The 24,244-nt window shown below is 33.6% G+C and overlaps 1 protein-coding gene across 6 annotated transcripts in view; it reads right to left on the reverse strand.

Annotated features, from left to right (window-relative positions):
* The window catches only part of PCNX1 (pecanex 1), a 210,935-nt gene that overhangs the window by 87,584 nt on the left and 99,107 nt on the right, over window positions 1-24,244 (reverse strand). For 4 of the 6 annotated variants that reach the window (XM_058429893.1, XM_032134758.2, XM_032134762.2 and 1 more), the window contains 8 exons: window positions 20,882-20,972; window positions 18,740-18,797; window positions 17,118-17,335; window positions 11,059-11,212; window positions 6,979-7,011; window positions 3,831-4,002; window positions 3,237-3,347; window positions 1,316-1,407 (listed from right to left, as the gene is read on the reverse strand). In XM_058429893.1, the coding sequence (XP_058285876.1) occupies window positions 1,316-1,407; window positions 3,237-3,347; window positions 3,831-4,002; window positions 6,979-7,011; window positions 11,059-11,212; window positions 17,118-17,335; window positions 18,740-18,797; window positions 20,882-20,972 (929 nt within the window). The remainder of the gene's footprint in view (window positions 1-1,315; window positions 1,408-3,236; window positions 3,348-3,830; window positions 4,003-6,978; window positions 7,012-11,058; window positions 11,213-17,117; window positions 17,336-18,739; window positions 18,798-20,881; window positions 20,973-24,244) is intronic. The other 2 variants (XM_032134763.2, XM_032134760.2) reach the window with 1 other exon arrangement.

Here is a 24,244-nt window from a genome sequence, read left to right on the forward strand (position 1 = left end):
AAACTAAAACAAACAAACAAAAAACTAAAATATCCAGCACAACCACTTTGGAAAACTGTTAATTCCATTTCTAGGTATTTACCCAAGAGAAATGAATACACATGTCCACAAAAAGACTTGCAAGATGATGTTCACAGCAGGCTTATTCATAATATTCCTCAACTAGAAACAACTCAAATGAGCATCTCTAACACAGCAGGTAAACTGTGATATAGTCATACAATGTGGGTAAGAAGAAATTAAAACTAAATGATCCAGCCTTTGCTTACCTTTCTAGCCTTAGAGGAATGACCTTAGATGTCATGTTTCCTCATGTACCCAAACCTCCAGAAATTCCAAATCATTTGCCATTTCCTCTACACAACACATTTTCTTTACAAGTCCATGGGTCTTCATTTCTTGTTTCAATTAGCTAATGCCTATTTGATCTTCAAAATCTGGTTATATCACCTTCCTAGAAAATTGTCTTTAATCCCTTTTGGCAGAATAAAGTAGTCTTAATTTGTATACCCACAGAACTGTTTTTATAACCTTCGTTACGCTGTATTGAACATGTTGGCTGACTTGTTAATCGTAGCTAACCTACAAGCTCCTTCAAAGCAGAAAATGGTTTAGCATAGTACCTGGTACACATAAATGCTCTATAAATGCTACTTAAATGAGGCAAGGAAGGATCTGTGAGTCACTTGTCATAGTCCTTTCAACCCTACCATTCTCTGATTGTCTTGCACTAGTCGCCAAACAAAAAACAAAAATAAACCACAAGTATGCATGAGGAGCTGAAAGCTGTCTATAAAAATTTTTTAATTTTTATGTTTACAACTTGTCAACAATCTTTTAAAGGAAAGTTCATGAGGCTCATCCAGATCTTCTAACCCAATAATGATGTTAAATTTCAGTATATTACTTTTTATTAGCATGAATCTTAAATTGCAGTCCTTGAACTTGTTTTTATAAGTTTAAAAAAACTAACATGAAAAGTAGTTAAGTTCTTAACTAGAATTTTAAAATTGATTTCATATTCTGTAATTATTATGCCTACCCTATACCAGATGAGCCTAGTTTTCAATAATCTGTTTCTAATATTAACCTATGACTACTGCAGGAAAAATAATTTTCTTTTAGTAATGGTTAACTATTAAACTGCTTTCAAATTCAAAGTAGTTGAGAATGAGAATAATGTTTAACATATGAAGACTATGAAAATTAATGCTAAGTGGCACCAGGGGAAGAAATCATTATTAGTTGATTTTAAAACAACCTTCATATAGAAATCTAGCCTTAAAGACAAAACATACTATAATTTATTGCTCACCTTTAAAGCTCCATAACATAATCCATACAATAAGGCTACTGCAACAATGCTACAGATAAAACTGTAAAGTGCTGCAAGCAGGCTTGTAGTGGCTAGACAGGAAAAGAAAAAGGTAAGAAATATTTTATAAAAATATATGAAAAAAATTAAAAAGTCACTGAAAAGCATTTAAAATATTATAATGTCAATTATCATTAAATATCTACTAATCTGAATTTCAAAAATTCAGTTACTTCATTCAGTTTCTTTCAAAAAGATTTTGACATGACAGACATTTGCTATCCTGAATCTTTGTTATGAGATAAAATATATTCATCTTGGAAGTAATAAACATTTATATGTAGTTAAGAAAAAATTTTACCTATATTATGCTTCAAGAATATATCTTATATTAACAAAAAATGTGGAAAAATGAAGTTTTCAGAGGCCTGAACAGGAAATGGAGATGTATTAAGTGTTCACTGAAAAATATTTATCTATGTAAACAGAACCTGTGTTACCCACAGAAGTAAATCTGTATTCCCACGTGTTAATTTTCAGAAAAAAAGTGTGTATCTAATTGCTAACAGTAACAACAACAAAATAGATAATTTAGATCTAATAATAGATACTTTAGACACCATAGATCTAATTGCTAACAATAGCAACAACAATGAAATAGATAATTACTAATATTCCAATGGGAGTTATTAGTAATAAGGAATACGGGATGGCTAAGATATCTAGACTTTATTTTTAAAACATGGGTAACAGATTTTCTTTAGTAGTAATTTCACAATAATAATCATAAAAGAAATCTACAGAAATAATTCCTTATGAGATATCAGAAACCTAATACCTTGAGTTAAGTTTGTAAATTATAGTATGACAAAAGCTCATTATCATAAATTACCTACACTAAGCCCTCCCCATAGTATTTAGGGTAATATAACACGAGTAATAGTCCCTAAATATTCAAACTGTCTTCTACCCATTAAGCCATGCTGATTGATGAAACCAGTTCCGTCTTAATTCACATCCCTTCAAAAAATTTTCAAAACATTAAAAATTCTCTAGTATGATATACGGCAACATAGAAAAAACTCAGTTTCTATTTAAAATTAAAGCCATAATATCGACAGTTTATCAGCAGAGAGGATTTCAATGCATATGCTTGGAAAATAAATGAGGCCCGAAAATGTGAAACGTGTAGAGAAATGAACTATAAAGTTACAGTAATTTCTTCCCCTTTCATTTTCTCTAGTTGCAAACTCATCTTTCAGTAAAATTTTAAATGGTTAAACTAAATAATGGTATATTTTAACCATGGTGTATGCTGATATGATTATTTTCAAGTTCTACAAACCATTATCTATTCCGGGGTAATATGGAAATAGATTTTCTAAGTATATCAATTCATAGCCACATATTCTACTCAATGAACAGAGACAGTTCTTAAAAACTTATTTATTAGTAAAATGGTTTTAGATTCTGGTTTTGGTGTTACCATTCTAAGGATAAAACAAGGCTCTGAAACCAAATATGAAGACCTACTAAATGCACATAATGGTTTAAAATCCAAATATAATGCTAAGTATCAAACCTCAATCTACTCAGGGTAGATGATCTTTTATAAATACCTCTTAAGTATATATAGGTTCCATGTAAATTCACTATAACTTTTAGTTGCAGACATTATTTTTATAACTTCTTACACATCTGCTTCATTATATCTGGCTCTTTCTCTAAAGTAGCAGACTTGACTATTTTTTCCTATCCACAAATTAATTGTTTCTCAGTCTTCAATTACTTAATGTCTTTTTTTTTTTTCTAATTTCAAGCCTGAAATGAAAACTGGAAAAGCATTTTAATGGTCAGTTTATTACTTCATGATCTATAAAGGTAATACTGTAATCTATAATTTTTATAAAGAAGTACTCACCATTACCACCAAAAACATGAATATCCAATTGTTCACAAAGGTACATTACAAATGTATTCACCTGAGGCAGGAGACCAATGAAAAACACTATTGGGAAACAGAGTGTAAACACTATAAAAAGAAAGAAAAGTATACTTTAAAATATTACACTGTATCCATTCTTGTGTCCACTGAGAGGTCATAATTTTTAAAAATCCCAAATTAACATAAACTACTAAGCAATTTTTAAAAGACAGTATTTTAAATGATACCTCTCAATGTAATTGCTTGGGTAGTAAATAACATCTTTTCAATCATAAACAATACTTTTTAAAGTTATTTCAACCATTTTCACATAATAGAAACCTCAGATAACAAAATCAAAAAAACTTCTCCATTATATCTACTCCAAGAACAAAAGAATTACTATAATATTTGTCCATCATTAGCTTTATTCACTCGTAATAGTCCTATCACTTTGTTCCTCAGAGCAGATAACAGTAAAATAAGCTTATTAAAAACTATTTAAAGCTGTATAACTGATATATTTATCAGTAAAATGCTGATATACAAATAAATTAATTTTAAGATTAGAGATATTTTAAGATGACTCACCTATAACTAAATCCCTGGCTGATATAAACACCAGTGGATTGGTGAAAGTTATTCCATATAATTTGAACTTGGTTGCAGTCAGGTTTCTGCTACCATAATCCAAGAGCCAAATAAGACCACAACATATGCAGAAATAAACTGGTCTACTGTAGGCAATGATACGATTATGACCCTGAAAATGATATTTTTTAAAAGTCAGTTTAGTTAATTTTAAGTCACAACTACTGAGATCACTGATGGCTTTATTCTAAGGATTCAAAATTTTTCCACATGGAAGCCAGATTTCTGACAATCACAGAAAGGATTAACAAATACAGAAGGAGGAAAAATAACAGAATGAACTCTGAGATACTGGACTGAAACAGAAGTATCAGTGTGAAGTTTTGTGTTTTTTATTGTTTGTTTTTTTGAGACAGGGTCTCACTCTGTCGCCCAGACTGGAATGTAGTAGAGCGCTCACAGCTCACTGCAGCCTCAACCTCCTGAGCTAAAGTGATCCTCCCGCCTCAGCCTTCCAAGTAGCTGGGACCATAGGCACACATCACTGTGCCTGTTTAATTTTTTTAGAGATGGAGTTTCGCCATGTTGCCCAGGCTGGTCTCAAACTCCTGGTCTCAACTGATCTGCCCACATTGGGCTCCCACAGTCTCATTATTTTTAATATGCATATAAATAGATATAGGAATAGGTAATATATATGTATATATGTGTGTATATATGTACATACATACATACACTTCCTAGCTTTATCCACTAAGAGGACCTAGATGCAATGAGATTCTAGCAATAATGATTACTAGCAACCAGATCTTACTTTATAAATACCATTACCTACCAAAAAAGGCGGGGGGGCTCCATAGAGAAAAGACTGGTTTCTGGCTACAACAGGGAAAGTATAAGATGACCCTGGAACATATTGTTGTGACAAAAAGGTAGAAAGTACTTAAAGAATGACAGAGATATGTCAAAAGGACACAGAAAGCTGCGTGATGGACTCCCAATGGCTAAATCAGGGACAATTTGAGCATCAAAATAAATACTACTAGTAACATTATAGTCCATTGAATAAAATCATCCATTTATCCACACCAATACATACCTACATATATAAGACAGAAGGGAAAGCTCTTCCTTACAGTATTAATAAATGGTCAACTAATAAATGTAGAAGGAATGATGGGATGAGAAAAAATCACCATTTGGCAACCAATAAATGATAACTGAATCAGGCAAGAAACATCAGGAGATACTAAAAAAACTGGATAGAAACTTATGAAGAAAGACCCATATACAGTCTCAAGGTATCTATGAGGTATTTATTTTATTTATTTATTTTAAGTATTTATTATCTGTAAGAGAAAAAGGAAGTGGGAGGGGGTTTTGCTCCCCAGTGCACATATGTGAATATCTGGACACATTTCTGTTGTCACAGTTGGGGAAGTGGTGCTACCAGCATCTTGTAGGTAGAGGATGCCAAACATCCTACAATGCATTGGACAGCACTCCGCACCCTCAAAAAAAGAATTAGCTGGCCAAAATGTTAATATTGCAGAAATTTCAGACACCCTGCAGACAATACCCTTAACCAGAAGATCAAAATTAACATCACTAGTAACAGGATAAATCAGTATGTGCTTCCTAATATGATGCACTTTTGCAGTATTCCTACTTTAAAAAGCATGGCCTTATCAAATCAGAAACATCATCAGCACCATAAGACAGGGTGAAAAAATAAAAAAATAAAAAAAAATTTTTTTTTAAAGAAAAAAACATCAGACAAACTCAACTTGAGGGATGGTCTATAAAATAACTGGCCTATATCTATCAAAAATTTCAATATCATGAAAGATAGCTTCCGAAGAATTGCTCCAGATTAAAGGAGATTTAAGAGACCAAACATAATCAAGGACTTTCTATTGCCAGTGAAGACAATGGGCAAAACCTATTTGAATAAGATCTATATATCAGAAGACAGCATTGTATCAATGTTAATGTTCTAATTTTGATAATTACCTTGAATTAACTAACATAAAGGAATATCTTTGTTTCTAAGAAACACACACTGAGATATTTAGAGGTAAAGGGGCATCATGTCAGCCAGCAGAGAGAAAGAAGGAAAAATGATCATGTGCTAGAAAGGGATTAAGCAAATATCGTAAATGTTAACATGGGGATCTGGACGAACGGTATCTGAAATTCTTTGTACTACCCTTGCAACTTTAAGTTTGAAATTACGTCAAAATAAAAAGTTAAAAAGCAATGTTTCCGTATATCATTACACTTCAAAAATATGTATTCTTACAAAACAGTAAACATAATCAGTCAAAATAAAAACACATTTGCCTTTTTGTTTTTTTTTTTTTTTTGAGACGGAGTCTTGCTCTGTCGCCCAGGCTGGAGTGCAGTGGCGCAATCTCAGCTCACTGCAAGCTCCGCCTCCCGGGTTCACGCCATTCTCCTGCCTCTTTGTTTTATTTTGCTCATCCATTCCCATTATTCATTATTCCAGTGAAAGGATTAAAAAAATTATATTCAAGGAAAAAAATCATAAACTATTCTTGAAGTCTATTTTTGAACTACTTTAAATAGAATATCCTCTGCTCTATTAAAACCTCAATTTACATCTAAAATTGGATCTCACTTCACAATAAATAGTGCTAGGCAGATAATATTTTTATCTAAAGTCACGAAGTGAATAACGAAGTTTTTATTCAATGGTCTCAACACCAGACTCATGTATTACTTCTTTATTCTTGCTCCTAATGGTTACTCAAGTGAAATAATATAAAGTTTTTCCTACTTCAAAATTCTATTTTCAATACCTATTATTCAAAATGTATTAAACACAAATAATCATGAGTTTATAAGAACCATGTCTACTCCCTGAAACAGACTATCAAACAGTGAATTATTATGCTCATTTTCAACCAAGATTTAGAGTCCACAAGTACAATGTCATTTTATTTCAAGCTAACAAAACACCTATATTTCTAGTAGTGTGTCAAAACATAGATGAGGAAAATAATAACATAAATTTTAGTTCAGTCTGATGCATTCCAAACAAAACAAAAAAAACAAAAAACAAACCACAAATGTTATGATAAATGTTAAGGACCTATAATGTGCAGCCATATTAAGAGTGACTTACATGTCTGGGAGAAGAAGAATCTGGTTGAACACTCTAAAAATGAAACAGAAAGACAAATTACACTCCTGAAGTCTTGCTAATTTTACAACCAACTTTCAAAATGCCTGAAATGATTTTAAGTAAATATTCCACAACCACAAAATGACCTATATTAATAATTCTGTTCCACAGATGAAACATCAGCTCCAGATACCAGTGTCATTGTGATATTAAAAACATATCAAATCTTTCCTGATAAGAGTCAGGAAATAATTATATGAATACATATAATACAAATAATATGTATTTATTTGTATCTATCTTCAAGTTTCTGCAATAGCATATGATAGACAGAGCCATCTTACTGTTTGGCTTATTGCTATATACAAGTGCAGTTGAGGTACACTAAATACAAGTATAGTATTTCTCACAGGACATCATTCATTCAAGAAATATACAATAATAGGGGTTCACTTATACCAACAATTCTAGTTCTGCCCATAAATTCCAAGCTTACTAAACAATACAATGGTATTTGTAATAAAGATACTATCTGCATTTTCATATCAAAATAATCAAATAAGTTAAGCTGTATCCTTTTAAGAGACTTTATTAACTTCCCATAAAAATGTTCAGAAGGTATTATGCAGCTACTTCCCTACTCATGACTTTTCTCCCAAGTTTCAGTTCATTTCCAATGGCATACCATACAATTTCACTGGGATTGTCTATCACCACCCTACCATTCGACACTGGGCCGAGCTCACTGAGTTTGGCATTTGGCCCTTGGCTAGATTTGACTCCAGATAATCTTTAAACTCTTTTAACCACAACAACTATCTTCTAAATGCTTCTGTTCTTGTCTTTCTTATCCCTCTTTATGACATTATTATTCTTCTAGTCAACTAGTTGCAAAAATCCGTCACCTTTTACCTTTTCCATATTTAACCACATTAACCTGAAAGCAGTGGACAAAATTAATTGGACCATGGAGACACTAGAGCCAGAAAATGAATTTAAATGATTTAAGGCACTAAAGGCATAGTGCAAGAATGACAACCAGTAATTTTAATATAGAATCATTAAATGTCATCAAAGGGACTGGGTTACTTGTTATTAGGGATCAAGGAGGAAGGAGCAGAGACTCAAAGATTTTTAGCAGGTATATCACTGCCAAAAGCAAAGATATTGGGAAAGAAAAATTAACCAGGAGATGATTAATTTGCTATTTTAAAATGTCTGTTAGATATATAGGACTAAAGCTTGCAAAAGAGGTGAAGACTTTGAGATATAAATCTGGACATAACTCATATACAAAGGCAACAAATAAAGTAATAAAAAAGGATGACTTCACTGGAAAGGAACCGTAAACCGAGAAGATAACCACATAAAATCCTAGAGAATTCTCATAAATTAAGCAGTTGAAAGAACAAAGAGGGATCAACAAAGGAAAAGAGAGTCATCTGAAAAGTGAAAGAAACATGAGGGTGGTATAAAGTCACAGATCAAAAATGAGGAGAATATCAAAATGGAAGAGTATACATAGGTATTAAATGATGTAGCATTCACAAAGCATGGAGACTTAAGAAAAGCAATTTAGCAATTAGAATGATCATTAGCAACCACAAAGACTATAATTTCAGTACTGCAATGAGGGAAGTATGGATGGGTCTTAAAGAAATAAAGCAGATGACCTAGATGGCTTACTCCACATGTCTAGCTATAAATGGAGAGAGAAAAAAAGGATGGACAGCTGTTAGTAAAAACAGAACTATGTGAATGGTTTTCCAGCTGTGGGGGGGCTTCTCTTCAAGGAGAACTACAAACCACTGCTAAGGAAATAAGAGAGGACACAAACAAATGGAAAAACATTCCATGCTCATGGACAGGAAGAAATCAATATTGTGAAAATGGCCATACTGCCCAAAGTAATTCACAGATTCAATGCAATCCCCATCAAGCTACCAATGACTTTCTTACAGAAGTAGAAAAAATTACTTTAAATTTCATATGGAAACAAAAAAGAGCCCACATAGCCAAGACAATCCTAAGCAAAAAGAGCAAAGCTGGAGGCATCACGCTACCTGACTTCAAACTCTACTACAAGACTACAGTAACCAAAACAGCATGGTACTGGTACCAAAAAAGATATACAGACCAATGGAACAGAACAGAGGCCTCAGAAATAACACCACACATCTACAACCATCTGATCTTTGACAAATCCGACAAAAACAAGCAATGGGGAAAGGATTCCCTATTTAATGAATGGTGTTGGGAAAACTGGCTAGCCATATGCAGAACACTGAAACTGGACCTCTTCCTTACACCTTATACAAAAATTAACTCAAGACGGATTAAAGACTTAAATGTAAGACCTAAAACCATAAAAACCCTAGAAGAAAACCTAGGCAATACCATTCAGGACATAGGCATGGGCAAAGACTTCATGACTAAAACACCAAAAGCAATTGCAACAGAAGCCAAAATTGACAAATGGGATCTAATTAAACTAAAGAGCTTCTGTACAGCAAAAGAAACTATTTTCAGAGCGAACAGGCAACCTACAGAATGGGAGAAAATTTTTGCAATCTATCCATCTGACATATGGCTAATATCCAGAATCTACAAGGAACTTAAATTTACAAGAAAAAAACAAACAATCCCATCCAAAAGTGGGCAAAGGATATGAACAGACACTTCTCAAAAGACATTTATGTGGCCGACAAACATATGAAAAAAAGCTCATCATCAATGGTCATTAGAGAAATGCAAATCAAAACCACAATGAGATACCATCTCAAGCCAGTTAGAGCAGCAATCATTAAAGTCAGGAAACAACAGATGCTGGAGAGGATGTGGAGAAACAGGAACGCTTTTACACTGTTGGTGGGAGTGTAAACTAGTTCAACCATTGTGGAAGACAGTGTGGCGATTCCTCAAGGATCTAGAACCAGAAATACCATTTGACCTAGAAATCCCATTACTGGGTATATACACAAAGGATTATAAATCATTCTACTATAAAGACACATGCACATGTATGTTTATTGCAGCACTGTTCACAATAGCAAAGACTTGGAACTAACCCAAATGCCCATCAATGATAGACTGGATAAAGAAAATGTGGCACATATACAACATGGAATACTATGCAGCCATAAAAAAGGATGAGTTCATGTCCTTTGCAGGGACATGGATGAAGCTGGAAACCATCATTCTCAGAAAACTAACACAACAACAGAAAACCAAACACTGCATGTTCTCACTCATAAGTGCGAGTTGAACAATGAGAACACATGGACACAAGCAGGGGAACATCACACACTAGGGCCTGTCAGGGGGAGACGGGTAGGGGAGGGATAGCATTAGGAGAAATAGCTAATGTAGATGACAGGTTGATGGGTGCAGTTAACCACCGTGGCACGTGTATACCTATGTAATAAATCTGCACATTCTGCACATGTATCCCAGAACTTAAAGTATAATAATAATAAAAAAATACTACTATTAAAAAAAAAAGCATGCAAGTTCTTATTTTAACAAATACAGTTTTCTTTTAGGCCAGGTGCAGTGGCTCATGCCTGTAATCCCAGTACTTTGGGAAGCCAAGGCAGGCGGATCATGAGGTCAGGAGTTTGAGACTAGCCTGACCAACATGGTGAAACCCCGTCTCTACTAAAAATACAAAAATTAGCCCCGCATGGTGGCATGCACCTGTAATCCCAGCTACTCAGGAGGCTGAGGCAGGAGAATCACTTGAACCTGGGAGGCGAAGGTTGCAGTGAGCCAGATAGCATCATTGCACTGCAGCCTGGGCAACAGAGCAAGACTCCATCTCCAAAAAAAACAAAACAAAACAAACAAAACAAATACAGTTTTCTTTTAATACAAAAAACTTGTTTTTAGGAAGTGCTAATTTACATACAATTATTTTTAAGGTTTATATCCCCCTTTTGCTCTCTACACAACCTTATGTAAACATCCAATAAAAGTAAGCCGAAAAATAATTATCTTACTATAATTCAGTAATTGCTACAAAATCCTCTGCCTTTTAACACAAATATAATTCCATAGCATGAAAAGAAGAGATGCTAGTACCTTAAGCAGTGAGTATTGACAGCTGGCTATGACAAGGCAGAACTGGAAGACCCAGATATCTCTGAAGAATCCTTGTATGAGAAGAATAGATCCCAAAAAGGCCACGAGAATAGCCAGGATGACAGCTAACACATTTTCCAGGATCTCACGATTTCTACAGATAGAAAAACTTATGAGTAAGTATATCGTAAGTATAAGAAATTAACCAAATGGAAAAAAGGGAAGGGAAGACATAAATATGAAGTTCATAGTATGCCAAGATGTCTTTTTGGTACTGAGTTTGAACAAGGTTTTAGATCATACTGAAAACAAACTAGTTTCATGTGGACACAACATGAATTCTTATATACAAACAAAACATGCTACAGTGAATTGTGGAGTTTCAATTACATAATATAGTTTTAAATTTCTATTTTAAAAATGTTACTCTCCTTAATATCTGCTTTTCTATTCTATTTGTTGCAAAATAGTTAACCAACTTGGATGGCAAATAAAATACGTATACAAAGAATCACATTATGTTCAAAAAACAAAACCTCAAAATAGTTTCTAGAAAATTAAATTTAAAACATTTGTTATATGGCAAAATTGTAACAAAATTCTGGCACTAAGTGATTTTGCTTCCCCCATCTCGCAGTCATCTGAAAGAATTAGAAAACTCACTTACTAGAATTACTTAAATATGGGCTCTTACATATCTTGAAAATGAAGGTAGTGACAAAGACCTCTATCTGCTTCTATCAAAGTTGCTAAGACAATTCTATATTTATTAAACTGACATTGTAAGAGAAACAATATGATGCTCGAGATACAGATATATATATATATATAAAATCAATGAAGATTATTTTTATGTCATACACACACAAGAATCTATCTCATTAATTCTTGGGAAAATTTTATTCACAAAATCTTATACAAATACATCCTTTAGTATTTCCCTAAAATACTTTTAAATCATATTTTTAAAGACTATTAAAAATGAAAAAATGCTCAGCACATCTCATACATACAGAAAGCAGGATACAAAACCATGGGCACAGGAGGATATAAGTTCTGCTATTAAAAAATTAAACATATAGGTTAAAAAAGACAATATACCAAAATGATATTACTAATAATGCTTCCCTCCATGGAAGAATTATGGTTTGCCTCTATCTTCAAAACTTTGTACATATTTAAATTTTCTACAATAGGTAAGGAATTACTTTTATAATCATAAAAAAACTTAACAAATATATTAACCCAATTCCATATTTATCACAATCAACTGGGCATACAAATAAAATTCATAAACATCTTTGTACTATTTCATTTAATGGTTCTACCAGATAAAAAAGTTCAATAGTATTTCCAAATCAATAAATTACTGGCATTTCCATTTGATTTTAGGTGGTAGTTATGCAATTTCAGATTTGCTAAATCCAATGACCTCTTTTCAATCCTGGGCCTGCCTGAATAGTGCCTCCCTTGTCATTGAACATGTCTTGTCTTTGGATTTTTAAGGATTTTCAATTTTGATGAGTCCAATGTATCAAATTTTTTTTAATGATCTTGTTTTTGGCATCAGAGCTAAGTAATTTTGCCTAATCCAAGTTCATAAAAGTTTTCTCCTGTTTTCTTTTTTTTCTAGAAGTTTTGTTTTAGGTTTCACATTTAAGCCTATGATACATTTTCATAATATGGCACAAGGTAAGGCTACAAGTTCTTTATTTTTGTTTTTGAAATGGGGTCTTGCTATGTTGCCCAGGCTGGCCTCAAACAATCCTCTCACCTCAGCCTCCTAAGCACACACCTCTGCGTCCATCTCTACTTTTTTGCATATGGAAATCCAATCGTTCCACCACCATTTGTTGAAAAGGCTATCCTTTCTCCATTTCATTCATTTGAATATTATTTTGATGCCATCTGGGGCTAGAGTTTTCTTTGTGGGAAAGTTTCTAAACTATAATTTCCACTTATTTAATAGATGTAAGACAATTAAGGTCAGGTACTTCTTTGAGAATGGAATTTCATAATTTGTCTTTCAAGAAATTTGTCCATTTGTCCAATGTTGAACTTATTTGCATATAGCTGCTCATATCATTCTCTAATTATCCTTTTAATACCTGGAGAGTCTGCAGTGATATTATAACTCACATTCTTGATATTGGTAATCTACATCTTTCCTCTTCTTTTGTTTTCTTCTGATCAGGCTGGTTAAAGGTTTAGCCTTTAGCTATTTGTATCACTTGATACAACTGATGTTCTAAAACTTTTCATTTCCTTGATTTTCTTATTTCTCTGTTTCCTCATTGAATTGTTTTGTTCCTTACTACTACCTTTCTTTTGTTTACTTGGGCTTATGTGCTCTTGTCCTTCTAGTAAGTGGAAGGTGAAGTCATTGATTTGAGACCTTTCTTTTCTAATCTAGGTGTTTAGTGCTATAAATTTTCCTAAGTACTGCAAGTCAGTGGCATTCCCAAAATTCAGATATGGTATGTTTTCACTTTCATTTAGCCCAAAATACTAATTTCTCCCTTGACATCTTCTCTAATCCATGGGTTATTTAGAAGTGTTTAGTTTCCAAATATTTGGGGATTTTCCAAGGTTCTATTTGTTGTTAATTTACCATTTAATTCACTATGTATGATTGGATAGTGGACCTTTTAAAATTTACTAACTCTTGTATTATGGCTCTAAATGTGATCTATCTTAGTAAATGTTCTGTGAGCACTTAGAAAAATGTATATTCTCTTGTTACGGATGCAGTGTTTCATAAATGCAACCAATTTAGGTTGGTTGATAACACTGTTCAAGTTCAGTATATCCTCACTGATTTTCTAAATAATTATTCTATCAATTATTTAAACAGAAGTGCTGAAATCACCTATAACTGTGATTTGTCTATTTCTCCACTTCTATTAGCTTTTGCTTTATGAATTCTGAAGCTCTGTTTCAGGTGTACAAACATTTAGGACTGTTAAATCCTGTGGATTAATTAACTCCTTATCACTATGAAATGGGCTTCTTTATCCTTGGTAATATTCTTTGTTCTGAAGTCTACTTTATCTGACTTTAATACAGCCAGTATAATAAGCCTTTTGTTAATGTTAGCATGGTATATCTTTTTCCATCTTTTAACCTATTTGTTTTTATTTTATTTTGGTAGAAACTGGGTCTATGTTGCCCAGGCTGCTTTCGAAAACTGGGCCTCAAAAGATCCTCCCACCTCAGACTCCCAAAGTGCTGGGATCATAGGCATGAGCTACCACACTGTCCTCTGTTTTTATATTTAAAGTACCTTCCTTGTAGGCAGCTTGGAGTTGAGTGTTGTTCTTTTTTATCTAATAGGCCAATTTCTGACTTTTTCTGACTCTATCATCTTGTCATGTGTTTCCTATTTGTCTCATCTATTCTTTGATCTTTTTCCACCTTATTGATTAACAGTAATTTTTATAATCCATCTTATCTCCTTTTTGACATATTAGCTACAACTCTTTTGTTATTTTAGTGATTGCCTTACAGTAGGTTTTGGTAAGAATTTTTAAAAATATGTTTGTAGAGACAGGGTCTCACTGGGTTGCCAAGGCTGGCCTCAAACTCGTGGGCTCAAGTGATCCTCCTGCCTCTGCCTCCCAAAGTGCTGGGATTACACGTATAAGCCACTGCATCCAGCCTAGGGTTTACAACATACGTTTATGACAGTCTACCTTCAAGTGATGATGTATCACTTCACATATAAGAAACTTACAATAATATGCTTTTATTTCTCCCCTCTCTGCCTTTATGCTATTATCATAAATTTTACTTTTACATGTTATAAACCACAAAAAGCACTGTTATTTTTTTTTCTTTTTTTACAGTAGCAAGATTTATTGCAAAGAGCGAAAGAACAAAGCTTCCACAGTGTGGAAGGGGACCTGAGCGGGTTGCCCAAGCATTGTTATTTTCATTTAAAGTTATCTCTTAAAGAGATTTAATTAATAATAAAAAATATTTTACATTTATCCATATAGTGACTTACCATTTCCATTTATCTTTGTTCCTTTGGGTAGACTTATATTTCCATCTGAGATCACTTTCCTTCGGCCTGAAAGACATCCTCCAACATTTTTTGTAGTGTGGGTCTGCTCATAAAGAATTCTTTCCATTTTTTTTTCTGATCTGAAGATGTCTTTATTTCACTTTGATTTTTAAAAGGTATTTTTGCTATGTATAGAATTGTAGGTTGACAGGGTTTTTTTCTTTTCAGTACTTTAAAGATGTTCCTCTATTGTCTTTTCACTTTGTTATTTCCAACAATAAAAAGGATGTCTTCCTTATCCTTGCTCCTCTTTTTTTCTTTTGCAATTTTAACAATTTTATCACTGGTTTTGAGCAGTTGTGTGCCTTGGTGTAGTTTTATTCAAGTATTTTATGCTTGAGGTTCAGTGGGCTTCCTGAATGTATATTCATAGTTTTCATCAAATTTGGAAAGTTCTCCACCCTTATTTCTTCAAAATCTTTTGTCTCCTTGTTTCCTCTTGTAATTGTCCCACAGCTTTTTCTCATTTTGTTTTTATACTCTTTTCACTGGGGACAGTGGACTCTTCTGTTTCATTCTGGATAGCTTCCATTATTATGCCTTCGAGTGAGTTCAATAATCTTTTCTTCTACAAGGTGCAATCTACCATTAATCCCATCCAGTATATTTTTCATCTCAGGGATTATAGTTTTCAACTATGTAAGTTTGATTTGGGACTTTTAAAAGTATCTTCTATGTCCGTAGTTAACTTTTTAAACATATGGAAAGCAGTTATAACTGTTTTAATGTCCTTGTCTGCTAATTCTAATATCTATGCAAGCTACAATTTGGTCTCAACTGATTATTCTTGTTATAGGTTGTTTTCTCACTTCTTTGCACACTTGGTCATCTTTGACTGAATGCTAGACATTGTGAATCTTAACTTGTTGGGTGCTGGGTATTTCTGGATTTCCATAAATCTTCTTAGATTTTATGTTACTTGGAAACAGTTTGATCCCTTCGGGTCTTGGTTTTATGACTTGTTAGGTGGGTGTGAAGTAGTGCTCCTGCTAGGGCTAATTATTCCCCACTTTTAAAGATCTTCCTGAGTATTCTACACAAGGCACCACAAAATATGAAACATAAACATCTCCAATCTGGCTGGTAGGGACATCTTCTATTCCCAGTGCTGTGTGATTGCCAGGAACTGTTCCTCTGTTCCTTTTCACATGGTTCTTTCCCTGGCTCCAATAGTTTCCTCACATACAGGAACATATCCATACTCTGCCAAACAGTCAAGGTGACTCAGTGCAGATCTCTAAGGTTCTCTCTCGAAGCAGCTCTCTCCTCTCTGACAGTCTGTCCTATGGGCTCTAACTGCCATAGCCTCCCTGGAATCCCAGTTCTATCTCCTTAACTCAGGAAGTTGGCTGGACTCTACTTCAGTTCTCCCTCCCTGCCTTGCGGCCTAGAAACTCTCTCAAAGCATTAAGCTGGGGCAATTGTAGGGCTCATGTTATTTGTTGTCATCTCTCAGGAATCATTGTCCTTTTTTTCTCATCTCAGTGTCTTGAAAACCACTGTTTCATGTACTTTGTCTATTTTTGGTTGTTTCACATGGGATGATAAATCCAATCCTGTTACTCCATGTTGACTCGAAGCAGCTATTGGTCACCAAGTTTGTGTTTGCCATTAAGATAGTAGTGTTAAGAAACAGGGAAACAGAAGTTTCCTCTTATAACTGTTATACAGAACTTTGCATCATATTACCTATAACTTAAAGATCATCAACAACTCATATTCTTTGGCTTTTGAGTAGCAGTTGTATGAGTCTCATTGATTAACAAAAATAATTTCTTTGTAAAAGATACTGAAATTGCAACCAAAACACTTTTAACGGACTTAAGATAGTCAATGTTTAGAAACCCATTACCTTAAGTTTTATCTCAAGAGGACAAAACCAGAAAACATTTCCCAACATGATAACCAGGTAAAAACCTCAGTGGGTAATTAAAGACTCTTCATCTTAAAAATAAAATCTGCACAAATCATTAATATCACACTATAATCTCACCTATCAAACAGGGCCAAAAGTGTGAGTCTGTCAAAGTTAATGCCGATCCACAGCTGGGGTAGGATCCAAAAACGATAATAGTGTTTAACCTTTTGGGCAGCTTCTTCTGTTGGGCCGTAAGTAGCTGCCAAGTCAGGGCTTAGATCAATGTCCTGTTGCTCCAACAAATCTGTATCAATGGTCAATAGTCTATTCAATCGAATCTGTGGGAGAGAGAGCTAAAAGAAAGTCAGCATTGAAAGGCTTAAAATATCTTCAATATTTATTTAATATGTTTATTCAAAATAAAATATCTTCATAATTCAACACTCAATTAGCTTATCAGTTATCTAAGCCCTTTAATTTTCTTCTCTAATACTTTTTTTTTTTTTTTTTTGAGACAGAGTCTTGTCTGAAGTGTAGTGGTGCAATCTCAGCTCACTGCAACCTCCGCCTCCCCGGTTCAAGCAATTCTCTGCCTCAGCCTCCCAAGCAGCTGGGATTACAGGCACTTGCCACCATGCCCACCTAATTCTCTTTCTATTTTTTGTAGAGACGGGATTTTACCATCTTGGCCAGGCTGGTCTTGAACTCCTGACCTCGTGATCCACCCGCCTCGGCCTCTCAAAGTGCTAGGATTACAGGTGTGAGCCACCGCGCCCAGCCTACTCTTTATAAATATGTTATGATCACCAGAAACTATAGAAAGTGACAATAGGAAATGAACTACAACAAAGTTAATTAATCAATAAACCTTTTGTAAATAATTGACTAGAAAAGTCAATTATCAGGGAATGCTTAAGAAAAAATCTTAAGATTTTATAACTGTATAGCTAGCGAATCTATTAAAACCACTTAATGTGAATCGTTAGTGGCTTCTCTTCTCCCTGTCACATTTATACTCTTTTCTCCTTAAGCTTTGAACCTCATTATCAGTGTTAAATCCGAGCTCCACTGCATTGGATCTGATGGCAGCAACTCTCATTTCTTCCCATAGTCTCATCATTGTTGTAACTATATTTCCAAATCCCTCGCCTGTTTGTTTGTTTGTTTTGGCAAGCTGCTCACCTGAGGCTATACAAATTACTACACTACATTTAACTTCAACTCATCCACGCATCAGTTTACCAGTTTTCTTTTCCTCAGAAAGCATCAAAAGTTGACTGTATTTGGCACAGTACTAGGCAGCATTTTGCTATCTCAAGGTTCCCATACCATTTAAAAGTAGAAAACAATAAAACAATCATCTTCCCATGTTTGCTTTCCTATGCAGTTTCCAGGAATACACTATAGCCAAAAAGTAGGGAGGGTTTTTACTTTTCAAACACATATCTGGGTATAGTTGAGAAAGTTTACTTCCTATATATAACAGCCATTTCTATCTCTAAGCATTGACGAATACTTTCCAAAATACTTTTTAAAATACTCTATCCCAGGGTTTCTTAACCTTGTACTTTTGTTTCTTATCAAAGGACTTAGAAAAAGAGAGCCACTGGAGGACAGCAAAGTGATTTTGCCATAGTTTTCAAAAAATTTTTGTGTAACTTCATCAATTTTTATGGCTTTTATAGCTATCTATATAAATACATATTTCAGATTTAATCTGAAAATTTATCATGTTGTAAAAATAAAGAAAAACCTACCACATCATGTGGATAAAATCGAACTGAGGTAGAACTGGATACGTGAGAATCTGTGTCACTAAAATAAAATAAAAAATAGGGAACAAACAGTTTGTCAAACAGAAAGAAAAATATATCCTTCAACATTCAGATGAGATTCACATATCTTCACTTTTCCATGTTAACTTCAAAATCCAAAATAGCATTTTCCTAGAGTTGTGATAAGAGCATAGACTCTGGGTCAGTGACTACATTCAAATCTCTTCCACTGAATGAGATCTTGGACAAGTTACCTACCCTCTTCATATTTCCGTTTCCTCTTCAGTAATATATGACAATAGTATCTGTATCACAAGGTTCTTGTGAAAGTGTTTAAATGAGATAATGCAAAGAAAGCAATAAACATATTGCCAGGAACCAGTAAAGACACAATAAACTTAAGCTATAATGTAATAACCTACAACATAATTCAGTTTCCACAGTTCAGTCATGTTTGGATTTCAAAACTTGAGGCTTTACCACATTTATGGTGTAAGGAATTGTTCTCTTGAACTACATTAAACATGGTAACAGCATTTCTATCCCTCCCTCCTCCTACTGTTTCCGTTGTTACAGAATCAGGGTAACAGTCCAATTTAATAATTTTTTGAGAGGGTGAATTCTGAAACTAGACCAAAGGAGCTTGAGGAGCATAGTTATCTATATGTTCTACTTTTTCAGCATGTGGAGCTAAATGACTGCAATATTTTATTGCTTTAAATGGTCCCTCAAAACAAAAAAATAAGTAAACAGCCCACAGACGTCTAACATTTAAATAGATGTGATCTATCATTAAACAGAAGTCCTAAAATAAGAATCGGTAACTCTTAGGCTGGGTGTGGTGGCTCATGCCTGTAATCCCAGCACTTTGGGAGGCTGAGGCAGGCAGATCATGAGGTCAGGAGATCGAGACCATCCTGGCTAACACGGTGAAACCCCATCTCTACTAAAAATACAAAAAATTAGCCAGGCGTGGTGGCGGGTGCCTGTAGTCCCAGCTACTCAGGAGGCTGAGGCAGGAGAATGGCGTCAACCTGGGAGGCGGAGCTTGCAGTGAGCCGAGATCACGCCACTGTACTCCAGCCTGGGTGACAGAGCAAGACTCCATCTCAAAAAAAAAAAAAAAAAAGATTCAGTAACTCTTGAGGGGAAAGAAAGCTAATTAATCAAGAATAGGCTTCAAAGTGCAATTTGAATAAATAAGCAATACGATCAAAATTTTAGAAAACAAAAATGTTAACACCTTCTAAAAATATAATTGATGTTATATGATCAAGATTTCTAATTTATTTGCTCTTCTCCTGACTTCATTATCTTACAAATTCCTTCAGATGGGAGGAAAAAAAGAAGCCAAAGGTAACATGAGACATATTTTAAGAAATTCTTCCTTAAAGCCAGTAAAAGAAATTTTAAACAAAATGAAAGTTGATTATTTAAAAAGGTACTTGATCAAACACTTTGAAGGAAATAAAATTTTAAAATTACATAAAGAAAGAGAACTGATAGGTTTGAACTTAGTTATGTAAGAACTTACATGAAGAGTAAGTCCTGATTAGCTTTTATACATTATACAATATATCGAGAACATGAAATTTACAATTAAATTTGACACTGTGGGAAAACACTGTGCTACTGTAAGATCTTAGGGATTTTAGTTTTTAAAACACAGAATAGCTTTTGTTTTAAAAACAATACTTTTTTTTTTCCAGAGCAAAAAAAATTCTACCTTAAGTTTTTAGAAACAAATGCACTATGACAAATTATTAGAGTAAATATAAAGATGTTTTCAAAATAACTTTTATATCTGACCTGGTGACTACAGTTAACAATGTGCTGTATACTTGAAAATCACTAAGAGAGTAGATTTAAGTGTCCTCACCACAAACAAGATTATAAGTATGTGAGGTAATACATGTTAATTTTAGCTCAATTTAGCCAATGTATACAATATTTCAAAACATCAGGTTGTATGCCATAAATATTTATAATTTTTATTTGTCAATTAACAACATTAAACAAATTATAAAAAACAAAAAAATTAACTTTTATAGTTCTAGGCTTAAAAACATTAAACATGGCAAACATATGAAAGTACACACACTTCTAATACGACTTCACACATACCAGATATTGGATGCTCTTCTTGCTGCTGGTTCAAAATTCACAAGTGACATATCACAGCCACCAGTCTCATACAGCGTAGAAGAGAACTTACCTAGCAAATAAATGATTATTTTAAAAAGCCATTAGAATACTCAAAATTTTTCCTTCATGATATACTAAATTTCATAAGTTTTTACATCTTAAGAAAATACACCATAACCTTTTTAAAAAATATTTTTAAAACAATGATCTGCATGTAATTCAGCATGACGTGAGCTGAAAAGGAACGTTGGACAGTAGGGTAGAACATCAACATACATAATCAGGTATTAAAAGGAAGGGACTTAAGTCAGCTTTGCAATACCAATCTCTTTTTTTCTTCTTCCCACAGCACATTCTCTATTCAGGTGATCATATGAATGAATTTAATGTTTAAAAACCACCTGACAACTACTTGCGGGGGGTGAGTAGCCATTTGCAAAGCTTCTTAAGTTTGAGATAGCTCAAACTACAAGCCCACAAAATTGTGTGACTGCATTCTGAGCTGTGTTTCTTAAGAAGAAAAGTGTCCAAGTGCATCTAAGAAAGGTCAGTGAATTGAAAGAGCTAGTACTGTTGGTGATAATTAAATTATATTATTTAATGAATTTTATTTGTTGTATGTTTCTACCACAAGAGTGCTATGAAAAATTTAGAAACAGCAATTGCTACAGCCAAATATCACTGTGAAACTGATAAAAGGTTTAGAAATCATATTGGTTGCAAATGTTGCAAATGAATATAGATTTTCTGAATTCTCTTAAGATGAACTTTATAATATAAAATGATTTCTGATAATGAAATGTTAAAACTCTACATACTGCCTGAGATGTATTCTTCCCCTTTGAGGATCTCTGGTAGCCATATCGGTGATGAAAAGGGAGCATAAATTAATTAATATACATTTCCACGAAGGCAATGAAATGAGGTATACAACTCTGCAACCATTTGGTCTAGTCCAGGGTGTTTTCTAAGCATTTATGAGGTTTTTATTTTATTAGCTGGAATTAAAGAGGTTAAAAACAGGAATCTTTTTTTTTTTTTTTTTTTTTTGAGACAGGGTCTCGCCCTGTCACCCAGGCTGGAGTGCAGTGGCGCAATCTCGGCTCACTGCAAGCTCCGCCTCCTGGGTTCACACCATTCTCCTGCCTCAGCCTCCCGAGAGTAGCTGGGACTACAGGCGCCTGCCACCACGCCCAGCTAATTTTAGAGACAGGGTTTTACCGTGTTAGCCAGGATGGTCTTGATCTCTTGACCTCGTGATCCACCTGCCTCAGCCTCCCAAAGTACTAGGATTACAGGCGTGAGCCACCACGCCCAGCCAAAACAGGAATCTTAAAGGTCAATGTTGACTTGATGGTAAGGCTAAAAGTCAGATATTCCCATGCCTACAATGCAGAGTGTGCAATAAGGGTTTTTTATTTAAGTGAAATACTTGAAAAAATGCTAATAAAAGGACTCCATAATATACTAATATGACTAAGAGTTTACAGAACATCTCAAGCATTACTTCATTCTTTAAAATGACTAGAACCAGGAAAAAAATAACAATTTGAATTATTTGAATACATTCTATGGATCATAAAAGTTATGGTGTTTTCTGTAGCCACATTTTTTTTTGTCGAATAATATACTCCTGAGGTAAGTTAGGGAAAAAAAGGTTTTCTGTGAAGTGCTCACTTCATTTGCTGTCTTTTTTCAAGGTATTCAGCATGTGAATTATTTAAGACACTCCCCACCCCCATCTTTTAGTCATAAGTCATTCATCCTTAGCACCTCTAATAGAAACTGGATTAATGAGCTAAAATGAAATGATACAAGCCGTCAACTTGGCTACTTCACAGATGTATCACTGAAAGTTTTTTTAAAGTGGTAGGGTGAATTACAGAAGTTGCTACTGAAAAAAAAATTAAAAATACTGGCTCACTTAAAATTAAAAAAGTTTTAATTTTAGTTTTTAATGCTCTGTTCTGCATTCATTTATTGGATAATCAATGATTAGCGGTGCTATCATAATTAAACTTACATTAAGAGAAAAAAACATCTGCTCAAAATCATGGATTACATAAATGCAGAATTATTATTAACTACATAAAATGACTAAAATCATAGATTAACAAAGAGCAAAGAGGGCTTGGTTACTGCATGTGAAACTCAGTAAGAACAGAATGCATAAATGTATTGTCATAACATAATTTATACATATTTTAGAAATAAGTTAATTCTGTATTCAATAGAACTTAAATTGTTGCAGTATTTCTCAGCATTTAAGCTTTACAAATGATTTTTATTAATATATAAGTTCTGTTCTTGGTATATTAAAAATAATATGTATCTGTAACAAAATCAACTAAAGATATTATCTTTGTAATTTTCAAATGAAACAGTAAAAGAATATGATGTCATTATACTACCACGTTGTCTTTTATGTATAAATATCTAATATTAAATTTATATAGAAATAGTTGCATTTTAAATAAACATAAAGAATGCAAAAAAAGCTTTTCTAGACAGACATTTGGAAAAATTGAGTAGTTCTATTACTATCTAAATTTACAACTCTGAACGATTCTATGCAAATTACTAACAAGTAATAAAATCTAAAAATGTAAGCAGAAGCAAAAATATGTCTAAAAGGGAGGCTATGATTTTAACAGAAGTACATGACTTCAACAGTGCTTTTCTTTTTTTCCTCAAGAAGCTTTTGTCTATTAAGCTTCAGAAGCATGTTTAGGTTCTTAAAAATACACATGGCACTTGTCAGAACAAACTAACATTGTAATAAGGCCTCATGGTGTAGTCCCAACTTCACTCCAAAAGAACACGTCTATGTACTTTAGAAGTACCAAATTTTACTCTGAAGATAAACACATCAGAAAAAAAAATTGCTAAATGTAATTTAATGTGCTAATGTAATCTACTGAAGGCAGCTTAAAAAATAACCAACGAGAAATAAACATATATTACTATTGGTTTATAAAGATTATGTTAAATTTGTACAAGTTTTCTTGGCATACACAGCAATTTTACTATTTCTTTTGAGATTAAAACCATCATATTTAAACTTTAGATCCAAAGTAAAATATGCCGTTACAATACCTCTATTTTAATATTATTCTGCATTAAGAAAAATACTTCAATACTAATTTTTTCTAATAAACAGAGTAGAAAGCAGAGCAAAGAAATATGTCCTTCTCACATGAATTTGGATTATAAACTAAGCCATCTCATCATGATTCAACTGTGACCAATTAATTATACCTGATAGAATGCCTCTGTCATGACTTAAGGAGAAAAAAAAAATCACTTTCTAACAAAATAAACAAGATTAGAAACTGGAACTTC

Source organism: Hylobates moloch, unplaced genomic scaffold, assembly GCF_009828535.3.
Source record: "Hylobates moloch isolate HMO894 unplaced genomic scaffold, HMol_V3 SCAFFOLD_16, whole genome shotgun sequence".
NCBI classification, from domain to species: domain Eukaryota; kingdom Metazoa; phylum Chordata; class Mammalia; order Primates; family Hylobatidae; genus Hylobates; species Hylobates moloch.